This window comes from Oncorhynchus tshawytscha, linkage group LG17 (assembly GCF_018296145.1).
Source record: "Oncorhynchus tshawytscha isolate Ot180627B linkage group LG17, Otsh_v2.0, whole genome shotgun sequence".
Classification (NCBI taxonomy): Eukaryota; Metazoa; Chordata; class Actinopteri; order Salmoniformes; family Salmonidae; genus Oncorhynchus; species Oncorhynchus tshawytscha.
Genome location: NC_056445.1, coordinates 14,719,044 through 14,736,406, shown reverse-complemented (window position 1 = coordinate 14,736,406; position 17,363 = coordinate 14,719,044). Strand labels below are relative to the sequence as shown.

Sequence of the window (17,363 nt, the reverse complement as noted above, 5' to 3'; positions counted from 1 at the left end):
GAGGGAAAAAAAATGTTTGCCTCGGAGGATGATTTCGATGTGTTGAAATCATGAGGACATTTTCTCTAACTGTAGATTTATATGAATCTTAAAACAGGAAACCATTGCATTTGCAATCAATAAATATGATTATAGATCAAATATATAAATTCGATTGTCATAAGGATTAGTTGGAATTAAATTGGTATTAAATTCAAAACCAGGCCTTGTTTATCATGAAATAATTGTTGTGTATGAGATAATCTATTGTATTATAAATATCTCATGCACCACGTCACTCAAGGTTGCGTATCAAGGAATTTTTCGGTGAAAAATGATATTCGCCTGACATGATTAGGTTTACAGCGCTTGAGTAAAGTGACCATTATAAAGAAGTGTTCTGCTGACTTTTGTTCTTCCTTCCACCTTCTCGGTCATTACTAGGTACCACAGCCACAAAGTCGTAAACCCCGCCTATTTCTACAATTGATCTTCTTAACTTTTGATTCTAAACCTAACCCTAACCTCAAATTAAGACCAAAAAGTACATTTGGTTTTCATACATATTTACCATGGGCTATAGCCAATTTGGACTTTGGATGTGCTATCTAGTGGAACCCCACCTTCTCTCATGCCAAACGTTTTGCTTAGTTCCTGTCAGTGCCATCTGCGGCATGCGTTTTTCTTTGCGCCTCCGTCCAATTAGCGCGTAGGACATGCGCGTCTGCTGAATATTAATATACGGGTGCGCCAATCCGAGCCTGGGAGCGCGCTTTTCAGAGACGCTCTGTGTGGGTTCTCCCAGTCCAGGATAAAACTGTTTGTCTGCGTTTTGGGGAACACCGTCGGGAACTTATTTTATCACCCATCCAACTGTAGGCTACTAGCCGCTGAGCCACATGATTAGAATCACCATCTCTCTCTCCCCGTGGATGTTTTTTTACTGAATTGCTCGAGATAACCACGGATTGAGGATTATTTCTGTTAGGGTCCCATGCTGTAGCGCTCCATGGACATACCCTTCCCCAGTGCCCGGGAGGCCAGTCAGCTTCTGTAAATGAGGTGGCCATGGAGAGAAGAAGCGGCTGTGGAGTACATCAGATCTGCTTTCTGTTTCTCTTACTGTTTTCACTGTATCCTGTCTGCTGTCGAGCCAGTTGGATGTAAGTATATTTCATTGCTTGTGATTTAAGCTTGGCTTTTTGTGAAATTGCCCCATTTTGTTTATGCATGAAATACGATTCCGTTTAGGTCTGAATGGGGTTTAGAAAGTAACGTACTGTCTCCTCTGCTTGCTTTGTGTCTTAGGTGGTTGGGAATAACCTCCGTGGGAGTACCAGAGAAGCCGGGCTGCGCCAATCTCCCGCTGACGCACAAGCAGAAGGACCTGTGCAAGAGAAAGCCCCATCTCCTGCCAAGCATCAAGGACGGCGCGCGCATCGGCATCGCGGAGTGCCAGACGCAGTTCGAGCACGAGCGTTGGAACTGTTCTACGGCCAAAGAGCTCTCTGTGTTTGGCTACGAGCTAACCAGTGGTAAGGACAGGCGGTTTAAATACTCGTTTTAATAGACATAAAACAATAGGGTGCTTTGTGCCCCGCTGGCAAAAATTCGCGTGCACTTTTATGTGCTATTGATAATGTTCTTTTTGATTGGGTTTAATTTGGAAAATTAGACTATATTTTGGGTGCATCTATTATAATGGTCGTATTCCATAATCCGATATTTAATATGTGTGCCCACATCATTTGGTATTTGACCGTTTAAGGCAATTGCTATATAAAAACAGTCCCTCAATTGTCTTTCTGTTTGATAGTGCCTCAAAAAGAAGCACGTCTTCCATTTTCCATAACTCTTTGTTCGGTTTGAGTCATGAAAATGGTTTGAGTCATGAAAATGTTTAATGTTGGCCAGGGAGGGGACGTGATTTGATTTGCCCACTCGTGCAGCTGTATGCCCTATGGGGAGAGAGAGAGAGAACATGTGCGCACATCTGTTTCGGTTTAACCGTCCAAACACAGCATTTATCCACGGTCAAGTGTGGTCTTTGAACAGAGAACTCCTACTCCCCTCTGGTGCAGAAACCAGCCGGGATTATCCTAATTAGGAGATTCATGGTCGACATGTAACATAAGAGCACCGTTTCTTTGTTTTTAGAGATAGCGTTCCAGAAATCTGTTTCCATGCAGATTTCAAAGATGGTTAAGAGTCAGCGCATGTTTTAGCTATCAACATTTTAGTTTCACATGAAGCTCATTCTTCCAAATGCCTCTCTATCCTTGTTGCACCCTGTCACATGCCATCTATCAACTTTCTTCACTCAACCCAGACGAAAAACATCGGAGAAAAAACTGACCATATCGATTATGTTGATTTAGGCCTATGCATAATACAACGGGATGGAAATGCATAGATGTAGCCTATGTCCGAACTCGTACAATCAACTGTAAAAACGTATGCTCTGCTGTGTTCAATGTTCTTATTGGGTTAGGGCGCAGCAAGAAATGTTTATAATATAATGCAGCACTGATAACCTAAATAACCGCAATTGTCATTTGTTTGAATGATCAAACCTTCATAGTGCCAAACTCAAATTTGAAGTGGTGATTTCTTGTTGTTCCATGGAGGAAAGGCTTTTGGGTCAACCTGTGGCTTGGACCTCTAATTTACGTTTGAACCTTGATTGACAGCAAAGATAGACTATGTATGACCTTTTAAACACCATGTCATTCTTAGAAACTGCACTCTCTGAATCATTACAAGTGATGTCACCAGGTGTCATTATGTTTCTGTTCCATCCAGACGATTCTGCATATTTTAGAGTTTTGTCTATCAAGCCCTTTCCATAAGCTGTACATCTTAGTAGTCTACCCATTAAACATTCACTTGGGTTAACATTTTTTCAGCCTTCGTTCATTACAGGACATAATCTAATGTTTCTGTCCGGCGGTCAGATTTCCAGATGACCTTACAAGTGACCGTGATACCGGTTTGATCCAACATGTCCTAAGTCTCTCTGAGCCAGAGCTGTCTGTCCTCACTCAGGGTCTACTGTGGCCCCTAACCTGTGAAGTGTAACCCCCCCCCCCCCTCCCACACACAGGGCAGGACAGTTCCCATGGGGCTATGTGTCTACTCAACTCACATGTATCCCTCCAGAGCAAAGATGTATTATACGACCACAATGGATGGAAGTTGTATGGATATCTAGGCCTGTGCTACTGAGATGCACGGAAGTTGTATGGATATCTAGGCCTGTGCTACTGAGATGCACGGAAGTTCTAATGCTAGAATTGTGCCATATTCCTCTGTCTGAAGTGTTATTGGCTGAAAGTTGTGGCAGTGGAATCTTTTCAGAATCCACCCAATGCCTGCTTTAGATATCCACAGCCACTGTTAGAGCTCCACAGCCACTGTTACACGATAATCCATGCGTACCTTTGCCCTTCCGACAACCTCTTTTCATTGACTCTGACAGGGACCAAGGAGACAGCGTTTATCCACGCGGTGATGGCGGCTGGGCTGGTCCAGGCAGTGACGCGCTCCTGCAGTGCGGGCAATATGACAGAGTGCGGCTGTGACACCAGCCTGCAGGGCACAGGCTCGCCAAGCGAAGGGTGGCACTGGGGCGGCTGCTCAGACCATATCCAGTACGGTACATGGTTCAGCAGGAAGTTCATAGATAATTCAGTGAAGAATATGTCCTCAGCCAGGGGAGGGGATGCACTGCTCACCATGAACCAGCACAACAGTGAAGCCGGGAGACAGGTGAGACGCGACACACACAGACCCAACCCACACACACACACACACACCCACTCATTGAGGTTGAAGAACACTTACAGAGCATGTACTACACACAGACAGTTTACCGAACAAAAAACAGCACAGCAATGAAGTTTGATGTTAGATTAGACACAATACACCCTAGAACAAAACACACACATCCACAACCTAGCTAGAGAGAGAGTATTTTATATTGAACACAGTTGTTAAAGGTACGTATGTAAAAGCTGAATAGGGCTCATGGGAGCGTTAACTCAAGTTGTCAAGACTAGCAGGTGTAGGGTTCATTGTGTCTGAATGAATGACTGATATGACAGTACTAATCTAGCACCATGAAAGGAATCCTACTGTAGCGATTATAGTTATGGGTTTCGTTCACCATATGGGGTTGGAGAGGAGTTAGGACCAAACCATTCAGTGGGTAATAGAATTTATCACACACTGTTAAAAATACTCTCAGGAGACGTTCAAGGAAGTGCGTGTGTTAGAGAGAGCGGGAACGATATTCAGAGAAAAGCAGAAAGATTGTAGGAAACAGAGTAGAGGGAAGGGAGAATAAGAAGGTCAGTGTGAGAGGGGGATGCTCAGACGGGACAGAAGGAGAGAGGGGAAAGAAAGTGTAACATCCTCGATGATGTGAGTTAATGGGTGAGGCATGACAGCGTGACTAATGAATGTTCAAGCAGACACCAGGCCATCTAAATTGTAGCAACAGTCATCAAAATTGTTAAAAAGTTTTTAAAACAATTCTACTAAATGCAACAGTTGGACAATGGATGAAGATACTCCAAACTTTTTGAAATGTTGTAATCCATCAGATATTGACTTAATTATAGCATATCAAATCAAATCACATTTATTTATATAGCCCTTTGTACATCAGCTGATATCTCAAAGTGCTGTACAGAAACCCAGCCAAAAACCCCAAACAGCAAGCAATGCAGGTGTCGAAGCACAGTGGCTAGGAAAAACTCCCTAGAAAGGCCAAAACCTAGGAAGAAACCTAGAGAGGAACCAGGCTATGAGGGGTGGCCAGTTCTCTTCTGGCTGTGCCGGGCGGAGATTGTAACAGAACATGGCCAAGATGTTCAAATGTTCATAAATGACCAGCATGGTCAAATAATAATAATCACAGGCAGAACAGTTGAAACTGGAGCAGCAGCATGGCCAGGTGCACTGGGGACAGCAAGGAGTCATCGTGCCAGGTAGTCCTGAGGCATGGTCCTAGGGCTCAGGTCCTCCGAGAGAGAGAAAGAGAGAATTAGAGAGAGCATACTTAAATTCACACAGGACACCGGTTAACTCTTGATTCTAGCCATCCCGGATCTGGGATCGTGAATACAGCCTCAAGCTCATTACCATAACGCAACGTTAACTATTCATGAAAATCGCAAATGAAATGAAATTAATATGCTAGCTCTCAAGCTTAGCCTTTTGTTAACAACACTGTCATCTCAGATTTTCAAAATATGCTTTTCAACCATAGCAAAACAAGCATGTGTAAGATTATTGATAGCTAGCGTAGCATTTAGCGTAGCATTCAGCAGGCAACATTTTCACAAAAACAAGAAAAGCATTCAAATAAAATCATTTACCTTTGAAGAACTTCAGATGTTTTCAATGAGGAGACTCTCAGTTAGATAGCAAATGTTCAGTTTTTCCAAAAAGATTATTTGTTTAGGACAAATCGCAACATTTTGTTCATCACGTTTAGCTACGAAAAAAACCTGTATCCAGGAGTGTAATTATCCCCACAGCTCATTAGCATAACACAACATTAACTATTCATGAAAATCGCAAATGAAATGAAATAAATATGCTAGCTCTCAAGCTTAGCCTTTTGTTAACAACACTGTCATCTCAGATTTTCAAAATATGATTTTCAACCATAAACAAAACAAGCATTTGTGTAAGATTATTGATAGCTAGCGTAGCATTTAGCGTTAGCATTGAGCGGGCAACATTTTCACAAAAACAAGAAAAGCATTCAAATAAAATAATTTACCTTTGAAGAACTTCGGATGTTTTCAATGAGGAGACTCTCAGTTAGATAGCAAATGTTCAGTTTTTCCAAAAAGATTCTTTGTGTAGGAGAAATCGCTCCGTTTTGTACATCACGTTTGGCTACCAAAAAACCCAGAAAATTCAGTCATCAAAACGCCAAACATTTTTCCAAATTAACTCCTTAATATCGACTGAAACATGGTAAACGTTGTTTAGAATCAATCCTCAAGGTGTTTTTCACATATCTCTTCGATGATATATCGTTCATGGAAGTGTGCTTTCTCCTCTGAATCCCATGGGAAAATGCCTGCAGCTGAAGATTACGCACCAATTTAGACAAAGGACACCGGGCGGACCCCTGGTAAATGTAGTCTCTTATGGCCAATCTTCCAATGATATGCCTACAAATACGTCACAATGCTGCAGACACCTTGGGGAAAACGGCAGAAAGCTTAGGCTCGTTCATGGCACATTCACAGCCATATAAGGAGACAAAGGAAAACAGAGCCTCAAATTCTGCTCATTTCCTGTTTGAAGTTTCATCTTGGTTTTGCCTGTAGCATGAGTTCTGTGGCACTCACAGATAATATCTTTGCAGTTTTGGAAACGTCAGAGTGTTTTCTTTCCAAAGCTGTCAATTATATGCATAGTCGAGCATCTTTTCGTGACAAAATATTGCGCTTAAAACGGGCACGTTTTTTTATCCATAAATTAAAAGAGCTCCCCCTATATCCAAGAAGTTAAGACAGGAGAAGTACTCCAGATATAACAAACTGACCCTAGCCCCCCCGACACATAAACTACTGCAGCATAAATACTGGAGGCTGAGACAGGAGGGGTCAGGAGACACTGTGGCCCCATCCGATGATATCCTTCCTGTTTGGCCCTGTCCTGGGGTATAACCCCACCCACTTTGCCAAAGCACAGCCCCCACACCACTAGAGGGATATCTTCAACCACCAACTTACCATCCTGAGACAAGGCCGAGTATAGCCCACAAAGATCTCCGCCACGGCACAACCCAAGAGGGGGCGCCAACCCAGACAGGAAGATCACATCAGTGACTCAACCCACTCAAGTGACACACCCCTCCTAGGGACGGCGTGGAAGAGCACCAGTAAGCCAGTGACGCACCCCTCCTAGGGACGGCGTGGAAGAGCACCAGTAAGCCAGTGACTCAGCCCCTGTAATAGGGTTAGAGGCAGAGAATCCCAGTGGAAAGAGGGGAACCGGCCAGGCAGAGACAGCAAATAAAACATTTTACTGGCACAGACAAATAATGAATGGAGTTGAGGGATTTTGGTGGGAGATTTAGGTATAGGCCACTCAGGAACGTTCAATGTTGTCCAGTAACTCCAGTGTATATTTGGCCTTGCGTTTTAGGTTATTGTCCTGCTGTAAGGTGGATTTGTGTCTGTTGGAAAGCAGCCTGAACCAGGTTTTCCTCTAGGACTTTGCATCCTAAAAAACTCCCTAGTCCTTGCCGATGACAAGCATACCCATAACATGACCCCCACCAAACATAATGCCTTGTATTCAGGACAGAATATGTATTTATTTCCCACATTTCATTTTGTAACTGGTTTAAAATCACCAATGGCCTCAAGGTGAAACCCCTGCGCGGTTTCATTCCTCTCCGGCAACAGAGGTAGTGACTGGGTGTATTGATACACCACCCAAGTGTAATGAATAACTTCACCATGCTCAAAGGGATATTCAATGTGAGCTTTAATTATCTTTAAAAAAAATGTATCTACCAATAGGTGCTCTTCTTTGCGAGGCATTGGAAAACATCCCTTCTCTTTGTCGTTGAGTCAGTGCTTGAAATTCCCTGCTTGATTGAGGGACCTTACAGATAATTGAATGTATGGGGTACAGAGATGGGGTAGTCATTACAAAATAATGTTGGAACACCATTCTTGCACACAGAGTTAGTCAATGCAATTTATCCTCTGAAATGTTTAGGCTTGCCATAAGAAAGGGGTTGAATACTTATTGACTCAAGACATTTCAGCTTCTCATTTATTTTAATGTATTAGTCAAATTAAAGGGTATTATGTGTGTATCAGTGACAAAAAAAAATCTAAATTGTATCAATTTTAAATTAAGGCTGTAACAAAACCAAATGTGAAAAAAGGCAAGGGTCTGTGAATACTTTCTGAAGGCACTGTATACATTCTATTAGTGTATCAGGTATTTAAAAATCTAAATACACAGGCTGTGTATATGAATAAATTAACATAATGGAGTGGAAGAGGGCTGTAACCACCCAACACTTTCTATGTATACCCTACCTGCACCCAAGGTGCAAGTCTGCAGGAAACCCACGGATAAAAAAACCCCGCTTGGCTCTAGATTATGCCTATCTAAACGTACTTTACATGGTTTGTGAGATCAGACATATCACTATAATCCGAGTGTTCATATTCGGGACTTGCTTTCATTTCAGCGCATCTATTTTGTAAACATTTCAACCGTATTAAATTTTTTTTTTTTTTAAATTCCACAAAAGATGAACACCCATCAAAATAAAGCCATCTTTCTTGTCGTGTACAGCACGTGTCGAGACGTGCGTTAAATCCCAGACAAAGCTTTAGTGTTGTTATATATTCAACTTTAAGACAATGTATTCCATTGAGCAGTTGTTACGGTTTTCTTGCGTCGAAGGAGAGTCATCAGACCAAAATGCAGCGTGGTACATGTTTTAATGACGAATAAACACGAACAATACAAAAACAAGAACCGTAACGCGAAAACCTAAACAGCCTATTTTTTTTAAAATAAAAAATAATTTATTATCTTCAATACCATTCATTCTTTACAACTCATAATTTTCATACATACTCAAATAATGGCATTTTAATTTAACTAAACAAAACAAAAACCCCAAACAAAACCTCAGGGGAGCATCTTCCCTCCCCGTCACCCTACAAACTACCTTTCCCTATCTCCCCGTCCCTAATCTATCCCCTTACAAATCTAAATGACACCCAGCCCTAAACCCCCCTTCCACCTCTCCCGAGCAGCATTCTGCCCCCACTTCCTCTCCTCCCTCTTCATCCTCCCCCTCAAATCTCCTTCCACCCTCCTCACTATCCCTTCCACCCCCAATCTCTCCCGGTCTTCACCATGTTCTGCCTGGCTTCCCACAGCCCCCGTTTAAAGAGACTCATGAGAAGCCAGAGCAGAAACCTGTCCCTATCCGTCCCTCTCGCTCTCCCTACACCTCTCTCTAACCTGGCCCACGTCAATACAAAATCCCCCCTTACCAAACCTAACAACACCCGTGCCCTAGCCCATACTACTCCGGCAAAGGCACAGTCCCAAAAGACATGGCGCACAGTCTCCTCCCTGCCACAAGAGGATCTTGGACAGGTGGGAGATTGCACCAAACTATACCGGTACATGATGGAACGTACCGACAAGCACTTATGGAGGCTCAACCAATTCAGGTCCTTGAGCCTGTTGTCCAGACCCCGCGCCTGCACTCCCTCCCAGACCACTTCCGAGATGCCCACTACAGGCGCCGGACTCCCTGCCTTTCTGACCTCCTCGTACAGGTGCCTGTGATCTAAACCTACTCGGGCAACTTCAACCTCAGGGTGTGCACGCAGCCACTTGGCCGCATGACCAAAGTGCCATGGCAGCTGTTCCGCCCGAGGACCCGTGTTAGACCACACCATTACGCTTCTCGCCTGATACGAGAAGAACACCCTCAGGAGGTAACCGGACGGGTGTATCACTGGATGAGCAAGCTCCGTTAACAAGAAAGAAACAAAAATTGCATCCAGCTTGAGGGGGAAATGTGGTCCTCCCCTACCTCCCTCCCCGATGGGACAGAGCATGCGTGCCCTGGCGACCCACTCGCACCTGCCACTCCACATGAACTGAAACACAAGCCTCACTAGAGGCCTCCTCAGACAAGCCGGCAATGGGTAGATGTACGCCAAATACAAAAGAGACGGCAACACATCCACCTTTAGGACCAGGACTTTGCCCATAAAAGACAAATACCTAGCCTTCCACATGGCTAGCTTCCTCTGTACCACTGCGATACGCATGTTCCAGTTTAGCGTCGCTGAGCTGGAGGTCTCAAAATGGACCCCGAGAATCCTCAGGGCCCCCTCACAGAGAGATAACCCCCCAGGCACATCCGTTCTACCGCGCCATCTACCGAAAAACTTGACGGAAGACTTTGCATGGTTCAGAACCGCTCCCGACGCACGAGTGAAATCCCCAAAGATGGCAAGGGACCTTGTCAGGCACGAGTCCTTGCACAGCAGCAAGGAAGTGTCGTCGGCGTACTGCGTCATCTTAACACGCAGCCCACCACTTCCAGGGATCAACAAGCCTTCCACCCCTGTGTCTGCCCTAATGGCAGCCCCCAGAGGCTCCATGTACAGAACGAAGAGGAGAGCCGAGAGTGGGCACCCCTGCCTGACCCCAGACGAGAGGTCAAAAACGTCACCCAAGTGACTATTTACACTAACTCGGCACCCCGCTCCGACATATAATGTACGAATCCATCCTATGAACTTCTCCCCAAATCCTAATCGACCTAACACTCTGAATAAAAAGGATCTATTCACACGATCAAAGGCTTTCGCCTGATCTAGCGCTGCTACCATTAAAGGCAGTCCTCTATCTTCAACCCAAGCGATGGAGTCCCTGATTAACTGTAGGTTCCATCTAATAGAGCGGCCCTCTACCCCGCACGTCTGATCCTCATGGACGACGTAGGGAAGGGCTGTGCGCAACCGGTCTGCTAAAATCTTTGCAAGTAGCTTGTAATCTACACACAGCATGGTCAACGGCCGCCAGTTGCCAAGGTCTGTTACTTCCCCCTTCTTATATAAAAGTGACAGCACACCAACAGCCATTGATCCCCCCGGGACCCCCGTCTCAAGGATGGCCTTCAAGACTTCGAGTACCACTGGTCCAAGTATACCCCAAAACTTGAGATAAAACTCAGCCGGCAGCCCATCCATCCCAGGCACCTTCCCTTTTCCCATCCTCCTAAGAGCGCTCTCAACCTCTTCTAGTGAAATCTGGGCCTCCATCACTTCTCTAATGTCCTCCGGCAACCGCCTGGACAAGTGTTCTAAAACACATTTCCCTGCTCTACATCTATTTCCCTTTCCTTAAATAAACCTTGGAAATGATCAGTTGTCACCCTGACCATATCCTCTGGTTCTCTAACTATACTACCATTTTCTTCCCTAACGCCATTACCTTCCTACTCTGTCTGGCCCTAACCGACTTAAAGAACATAGCAGAACAAGTCTCATTGTGTTCTAGAAAGCCACTATGCGCACGCACCAGGAAAGCTCGAGCCTTCCGCTCCTGCAACTCCCTGAGCTGCGCCTTTAGGGTAGCGGATCTCTCCCAGTCAAACGACCCACCGAGGTTGCCTGCCTCGTACTCGAGTTCAATTAACCTTTGGATACGATCCACCTCCCTCCTCTCCTCCCTTTTTTTCCTCTTGCAATACCCTATTATAAAAGCCCTAATCCTCACCTTAACTAATTCCCACCACTCTAACACCCCCTCGCACATGGACCGGAGGCCTTCAAGCCTCCAAAAGAAACCATAAAACCTGTCAACAAAAAGCCTGCTCCTCCAGCACATCCCGATCTAACTTCCAGTACCCCCTACCAAAGAGGCAGACTGGCGACCCCACCTGCAGGAGCACCCCGTCGTGATCCGAAAAGAAAACAGGCAACAGCCGCCCAGACAACTTACCCAAAGACCTGGGTACAAAAATATAGTCGAGCCTCCGCTCAACCCCCCTGGAGTTGCGCCATGTAGGACCGGCCATTTTTGGAGTAGTGCGCAGACCACCATCAACCAGACCATGGCAAGCCATTAGCCCGGTGGTGGCGCCTGCACTGCTATCCCCCCTATTCCTAAATCTGTATTAAAATCCCCCCCTATCACTAATTTCCTATTTGTGACACACAGGGGCATCAGACAGTCCACCATCTCCCTCCTCTCTGCCACCACCTGTGGCCCATTCACCACCACTAATCTAAATTTACAATCCCTTATCGTGACATCCACCCCTATAACCCTCCCCTGCATTACCACAAAAGAATCCTCCACTTTTACCTCCCTGTGCCCACACAAAATCCCTACCCCGATGAGTGCACCCCCAATACCCCAAACCGACTCCCCCTTGTCCCACTCCCTCTTAAACCTACTAACATCCCCTCCATCCCTCAGGTGAACCTCCTGTAAAAAACAAAAATCAAACCCCACACCCTCCAAATAACTAAAAACCACCCTCTTTAACAAAATCCCTTAAACCCCTTACATTTAAACTAACAAAAGTAAAATTAGACCCCATGAAAGAATAAAATAAAAACATGTAATACACTCAAATTCTAAACCCAGACAGAAAAAAAAAAAAAAAAAAAAAACAGGAGACTCACCCGATGATCCCCTGCTCCATATCTACCGGTGAAAACACCATCCGTACTCCCGACATCCCCCCCCTCTTCCTCCATCTCACCAACCCAGGATGCAGGAATAGTGTTTGGCTCCGGGGTGCCCTGCACCCTGGGTCTACCCACACACTCCTCCCCCTCCCCAGTGCTGCAGCTGGTTTGGAAAAAAATCGGGGAGGCTGAGTCCCCAAACAAAAAACTCCCCACCTCCTCCTGTACCCAGTCTTGAGTCTTGTTAGGTGTGTCCCCACCCAACAGAAGTTGAGGGCCTGGGGAAACCATCAGCAACCCAGAGGTATCTCCCACCCCCATCACTCTCTTGGCCATCCCCTCCCTCTCACTGTCGGCCAATCGCACCCTCCTCTTCATTCTCTTCTTTGGTGATGGGGGCAGTGGAGAGATACCACCCTCCCCCCCCGCCAGCTCCTCCACCATACCCCTCATCTCTTCCACCAGGGCACTTTCCCCCCAGTCCACTTGCTCTTCCACCGTCTCCTTCTCCACCACTCCTCCCTCGCTTTCTTCTCTCTCATGCTCCTCCACTCGGTTGCCGTCTTCCGCCGCTTTTCCTGGTTCTCCTACTCCCGTGCCTTCTGTTTCCTTCTCTCTTCCATTCCGCCGCTTCTTGCTCCTCCTCCTTCCTTGCGGCCTTCCCCTCTGGACCTGTACTCTGGTCATGAGGCGTGCTTCCTTCTCCTTCTCTTCTTCCCCCATCCCCCGCTCCTGCTCCCCCCCAGCCGCAGACGCATATGACCTCTGACGAGCCGGGCACCCCCGCCACAGGTGTGCTGACGAGCCACACCCGTGGCACGCCTTAGGCTTGTCACAATCCCTCGCCTCGTGTTCCTCAGATCCACAAAATCTGCATTTTCTTGTGCTGCACGAAGCGAATATGTGGCCGTAGGCCATACAGCGCCTGCAAAATGGGGGCTGACGTGCATAAAACAACATCCCCCTGTCAGCCCCTAGGGAGAACATAGCAGGAGGATGGAGGTAGCCACCATGTCCCTTTGGGTCCTCCCTGAGGAGGGCCTGGAAGCCTCTCCTCCCATTCCAAAACCCAAGGGAGTCTTTGAGGTGCCTTGCTGAGGAGACGTTATCCATGTATCTCCCCAGAAAGGCCCTCACCTCTTCGTCCTTAACGTATGGGTTGTAAATGTTGACAGTTACAACCCTAAAGTTGTTCTTCGCCAGGCTTGTTATTTCATAGTGGCTCATCGGCCTCTCACCTCCCACTGCTCTTGCCCTTCTCAGGATATCATCATGTTTCTCCTCTGTATATAGTGCCACGTCGTATGCTCCCTCCAACGAGTTGCCTTGGAAACAAAACACGTCCTTCACCATCAGCTTTAGAATCCCCATCAATATTATCCTTCCAAAAGTTTCCCGTCCTAAAGGCTCCAACTCCTTTTCCTTCCAAGCAAATCGAATCGTGTTGGCCAGCCCAATCCCAGGGACCGACCGTGTTGATGGATTTACCACCATCTCCGCAAGGAGAATGGCGCACATTCTCTTCTCTTCCAAAACAAGGAAAAAAGAAAAACCAAAGTGACTGAGCCTATCTTGTGACAACAAACACTGAGACAGGAACAATCACCCACAAAACACTCAAAGAATATGGCTGCCTAAATATGGTTCCCAATCAGAGACAACGAGAATCACCTGCCTCTGATTGAGAACCGCCTCAGGCAACCATAGACTTTACTAGACAACCCTACTAAGCCACAATCCCAATACCCACTAAAACCCCAATACAAAAACACACCACAAAATAAACCCATGTCACACCCTGGCCTGACCAAATAAATAAAGAAAACACTAAGAACAGGGCGTGACAGCAGTGGTGGAAAAAGTACCCAATTGTCATACTTGAGTAAAAGTATAGATACTTTAATAGAAAGTTACTCAAGTAAAGCCATCCAGTAAAATACTACTTGAGTAAAAGTCAAAGTATTTAGTCCTAAATATACTTAAGTATCAAAAGTACATGTAATTGATCAAATATTCCTCTGTATCAAGAGTAAAAGTATAAATAATTTCATATACCTTAAATTATGCAAAGCATACAGCACCATTTTCTTGGTTTGAAAATGTACGGATAGCCAGGGGCACACTCCAACACTCAGACATAATTTACAAATGATGCATGTGTTCAGTGAGACCGCCAGATCAGAGGCAGTAGGGATGACCACGTCAGGCACAAGCAAGAGTGTGAAGCAGGAGTAAAATGAGAGCAATCAATCCGGACAAGCGGGTTTTGCACCCATCAAACACTAGAAATAGATAGCTGAAAAAGATACTCAGGTGGGCGGGGCATGCGCGTTACCACTAAATGGCATTCACTAAGACACACTTACTGGGTCTCTCTCTTATCTACTAGCCACTGTCAAGAGGAGAGGGCTTCACTACTGGAGAGGGATGTGGACACAATGGTAGCAGTGTATCTGTTCACTGAAACACATACTTTTGCCACACACACACACACGCACACACACTGCCTTTCCAACTAAACTCAACCGACAGGGAAGAGGGAGAAGAGGTGAAAAAGAGGTGAAATTTGTTGGCTCTTCTGGGGTCATCCTAAATCCAATGAGCCCTGGGGTTTGTGGTCATAAGAAAATGTCTCCTCAATCTCTCAGTTTAAACTGTGAAGGACAGTTTAGCTTTTTGTTCCAGTTGTTCACAGTGCCCAGGGAGTCTATTGTGTCAGAGTTAGAAGTAGAATGCACAAACCTCAGGACTAATGTTACAGTCCCAGTCCAAGATCCAGCATTCAGAACAATAGATTGTGATTTTGCTCAAAACATTCCCACAGCGTTTGTGTAAACAAAAGGCAGTCTCTATCAAACAGAGTTCTGGCATCGAGTCCGTCGTAACATTTACAGTGTTGTAATTCTTAGTGTTGTAAGTCTGTTGTAATTCCTAACACCATCCTCTCCATCTTTTGCCTTTTCAGGCTGTCGCCAAGACGATGGCCACCGACTGCCGTTGCCACGGTGTGTCGGGATCGTGTGCCGTCAAGACGTGCTGGCGCACCATGGCGTCGTTCGAGCGCGTGGGCAACTTCCTGAAGGAGCGCTACGAGGGAAGCGTGCAGGTGCTGGACCGCTCCAAGAGGAAGGTGAGGAGGAAGGAGAAGGACCAGCGACGTGTGCCCATCGGGAAGGAAGAACTTATCTTCCTCAACAAGTCTCCTAACTACTGTCTGGAGGACCGGCGCTGGGGCGTGGCGGGCACTAGAGGGCGCCGGTGTAACCGCACCTCGGCCGGCCCCGACGGGTGTAACCTGCTCTGCTGCGGTCGAGGGTATAATACACACGTGGTTCGCCACGTAGAGAGGTGCGAGTGTAAGTTTGTGTGGTGTTGCTATGTGAGGTGTCAGAAGTGTGAGAGCATGAATGACATGCACACGTGTAAATAGGGAGGGGGAGGCAGGTGATGGCACACACAAACACTCACACTGTCCCCAATGAGAGACTAAAAGACTCCCCCATCATTCCTCTCTCCCATGGACAAGGGGGGCGGCGCAGCACCAACAACCCTCCATCTCAACTCTCAGGAAGACGGTATTTATACACCACACCATCAGAGGTGGACAAAGACAGTGGAAAATAGTTGACTTTGATTGGCCTATCAGGGCCCAGCCTTGTAGGAAGCTATCCAATGGGACAGGAGTTCCACAGTGTTTCAGAGACTTGAGGATCCACACACTCTGACTACCAAACATGGACATCTTCATGATTTACTCAAGAGTAGAAATGAGCCACAAAACTCAATGATAAAAACAAACCGAACTTTGATGAAAGTTAAAACCTCACTCTTCAAGTCTTCAAATGGACTCTGTTCTCCTCTTACACATCATTCACCAAGGGACCAAAAAGTGCCTGTAGGGGGGCGGCAACCCAGTCCTGCTGGGCCGCAACAGTGTCATTACATTTCCAGATCAGAACGAAGTCTCATATAGACAACTGCAGGCTAGAGCTATAGACAGTACAGGGATTGGGAAACAGTCAGAGGTTGCCATCTTTTGTGTCATTTCTGGGGCTCTCTTACAGGCTAGGGAGTAAGGACAGACCCATGGCTTTATGGTGATTGATGGTGGATAGGTTAGACTTATTCTTGTTGGAAAGCTTGCAGTATCAATGCATAGAAATAAGTCTTGAAATAATCATTCAAATGCTTTGTATTTTTGGAATAAACTGCTAATGACTTCAAAAATATATGGTACCATGACATTTTTATTTTAGATATTTTGGAAAGGTTTCTTGAAATGTACCATTTTTTTTTTTTGCTATTCAGATTGCACAAGTCAGGGCAGGGTAAAGCGCCGGGTGCTTTGACTGAGAATATGTCAGATGACGTAATATTTTTGTAAATGGTTTACATTTTGTAAATATTAAAAGGATGCTGCGTCACACAATGAGTGTCTTAAGATTCAAGCCCATCCAATTCTCTCAGACATACAGCATGTGTTTGTCAAGCTGTACCACTTAATGTGTTGGTTTTCTGTTTGTCATCATTGTATTACCAAGATCCTTTGTTATCCTTTTGCTGTCCGATCAACTTTTTCTCTTTCCTGTGTTTGTGTTTGGATCCGAAACCAGCTATAAATGAAGGAATGCATCAATGGAATGGAGCAGTTTGTTCTCAGTAGACCCACTGACAGCAGGACCATGGAGATGCTTGAGTTGGTTTTGGAGCATTCCTCTTGCTGTCTCTTAAGAATTTAAGCCTATTCCGTCTCTTCCTCTCTCTCCTTTCGTTTCCCCTCTCACCATAATTTGCTAATAAATTCATTAAAATCCTACAATGTGATTTTCTGGATTTTTTTTCCTCATTTTGTCTGTCATAGTTGAAGTGTACCTATGATGAAAATTACAGGCCTCTCATCTTTTTAAGTGGGAGAACTTGCACAATTGGTGGCTGACTAAATACTTTTTTGCCCCACTGTATATCCTGCCTGGATGGCCCTGTCCGGGGGTTTCGTCAGATGGGACCACAGTGTCTCCCGACCCTTCCTGTCTCAGCCTCCAGTATTTATTCTGCAGTAGTTCATGTGTCGGGGGGCTAGGGTCAGTCTGTTATATCTGTAGAATTTCTCTTGTCTTACCGGTGTCCTGTGTGAATTTAAGTATTCTCTCTCTCTCT

The 17,363-nt window shown here is 45.7% G+C and overlaps 1 protein-coding gene across 1 annotated transcript; it reads left to right on the top strand.

Moving 5' to 3' along the window:
* The first annotated feature begins 681 nt into the window (after positions 1-681).
* On the top strand, positions 682-16,977 carry LOC112217261 (protein Wnt-16-like). Its single transcript, XM_024377526.2, has 4 exons — positions 682-1,142; positions 1,288-1,514; positions 3,458-3,747; positions 15,172-16,977. Exons 1-4 carry the CDS (start codon positions 1,048-1,050, stop codon positions 15,634-15,636), a joined length of 1,077 nt encoding a protein of 358 aa, XP_024233294.2. The 5' UTR covers positions 682-1,047; the 3' UTR covers positions 15,637-16,977.
* Positions 16,978-17,363: the final 386 nt, after the last annotated feature.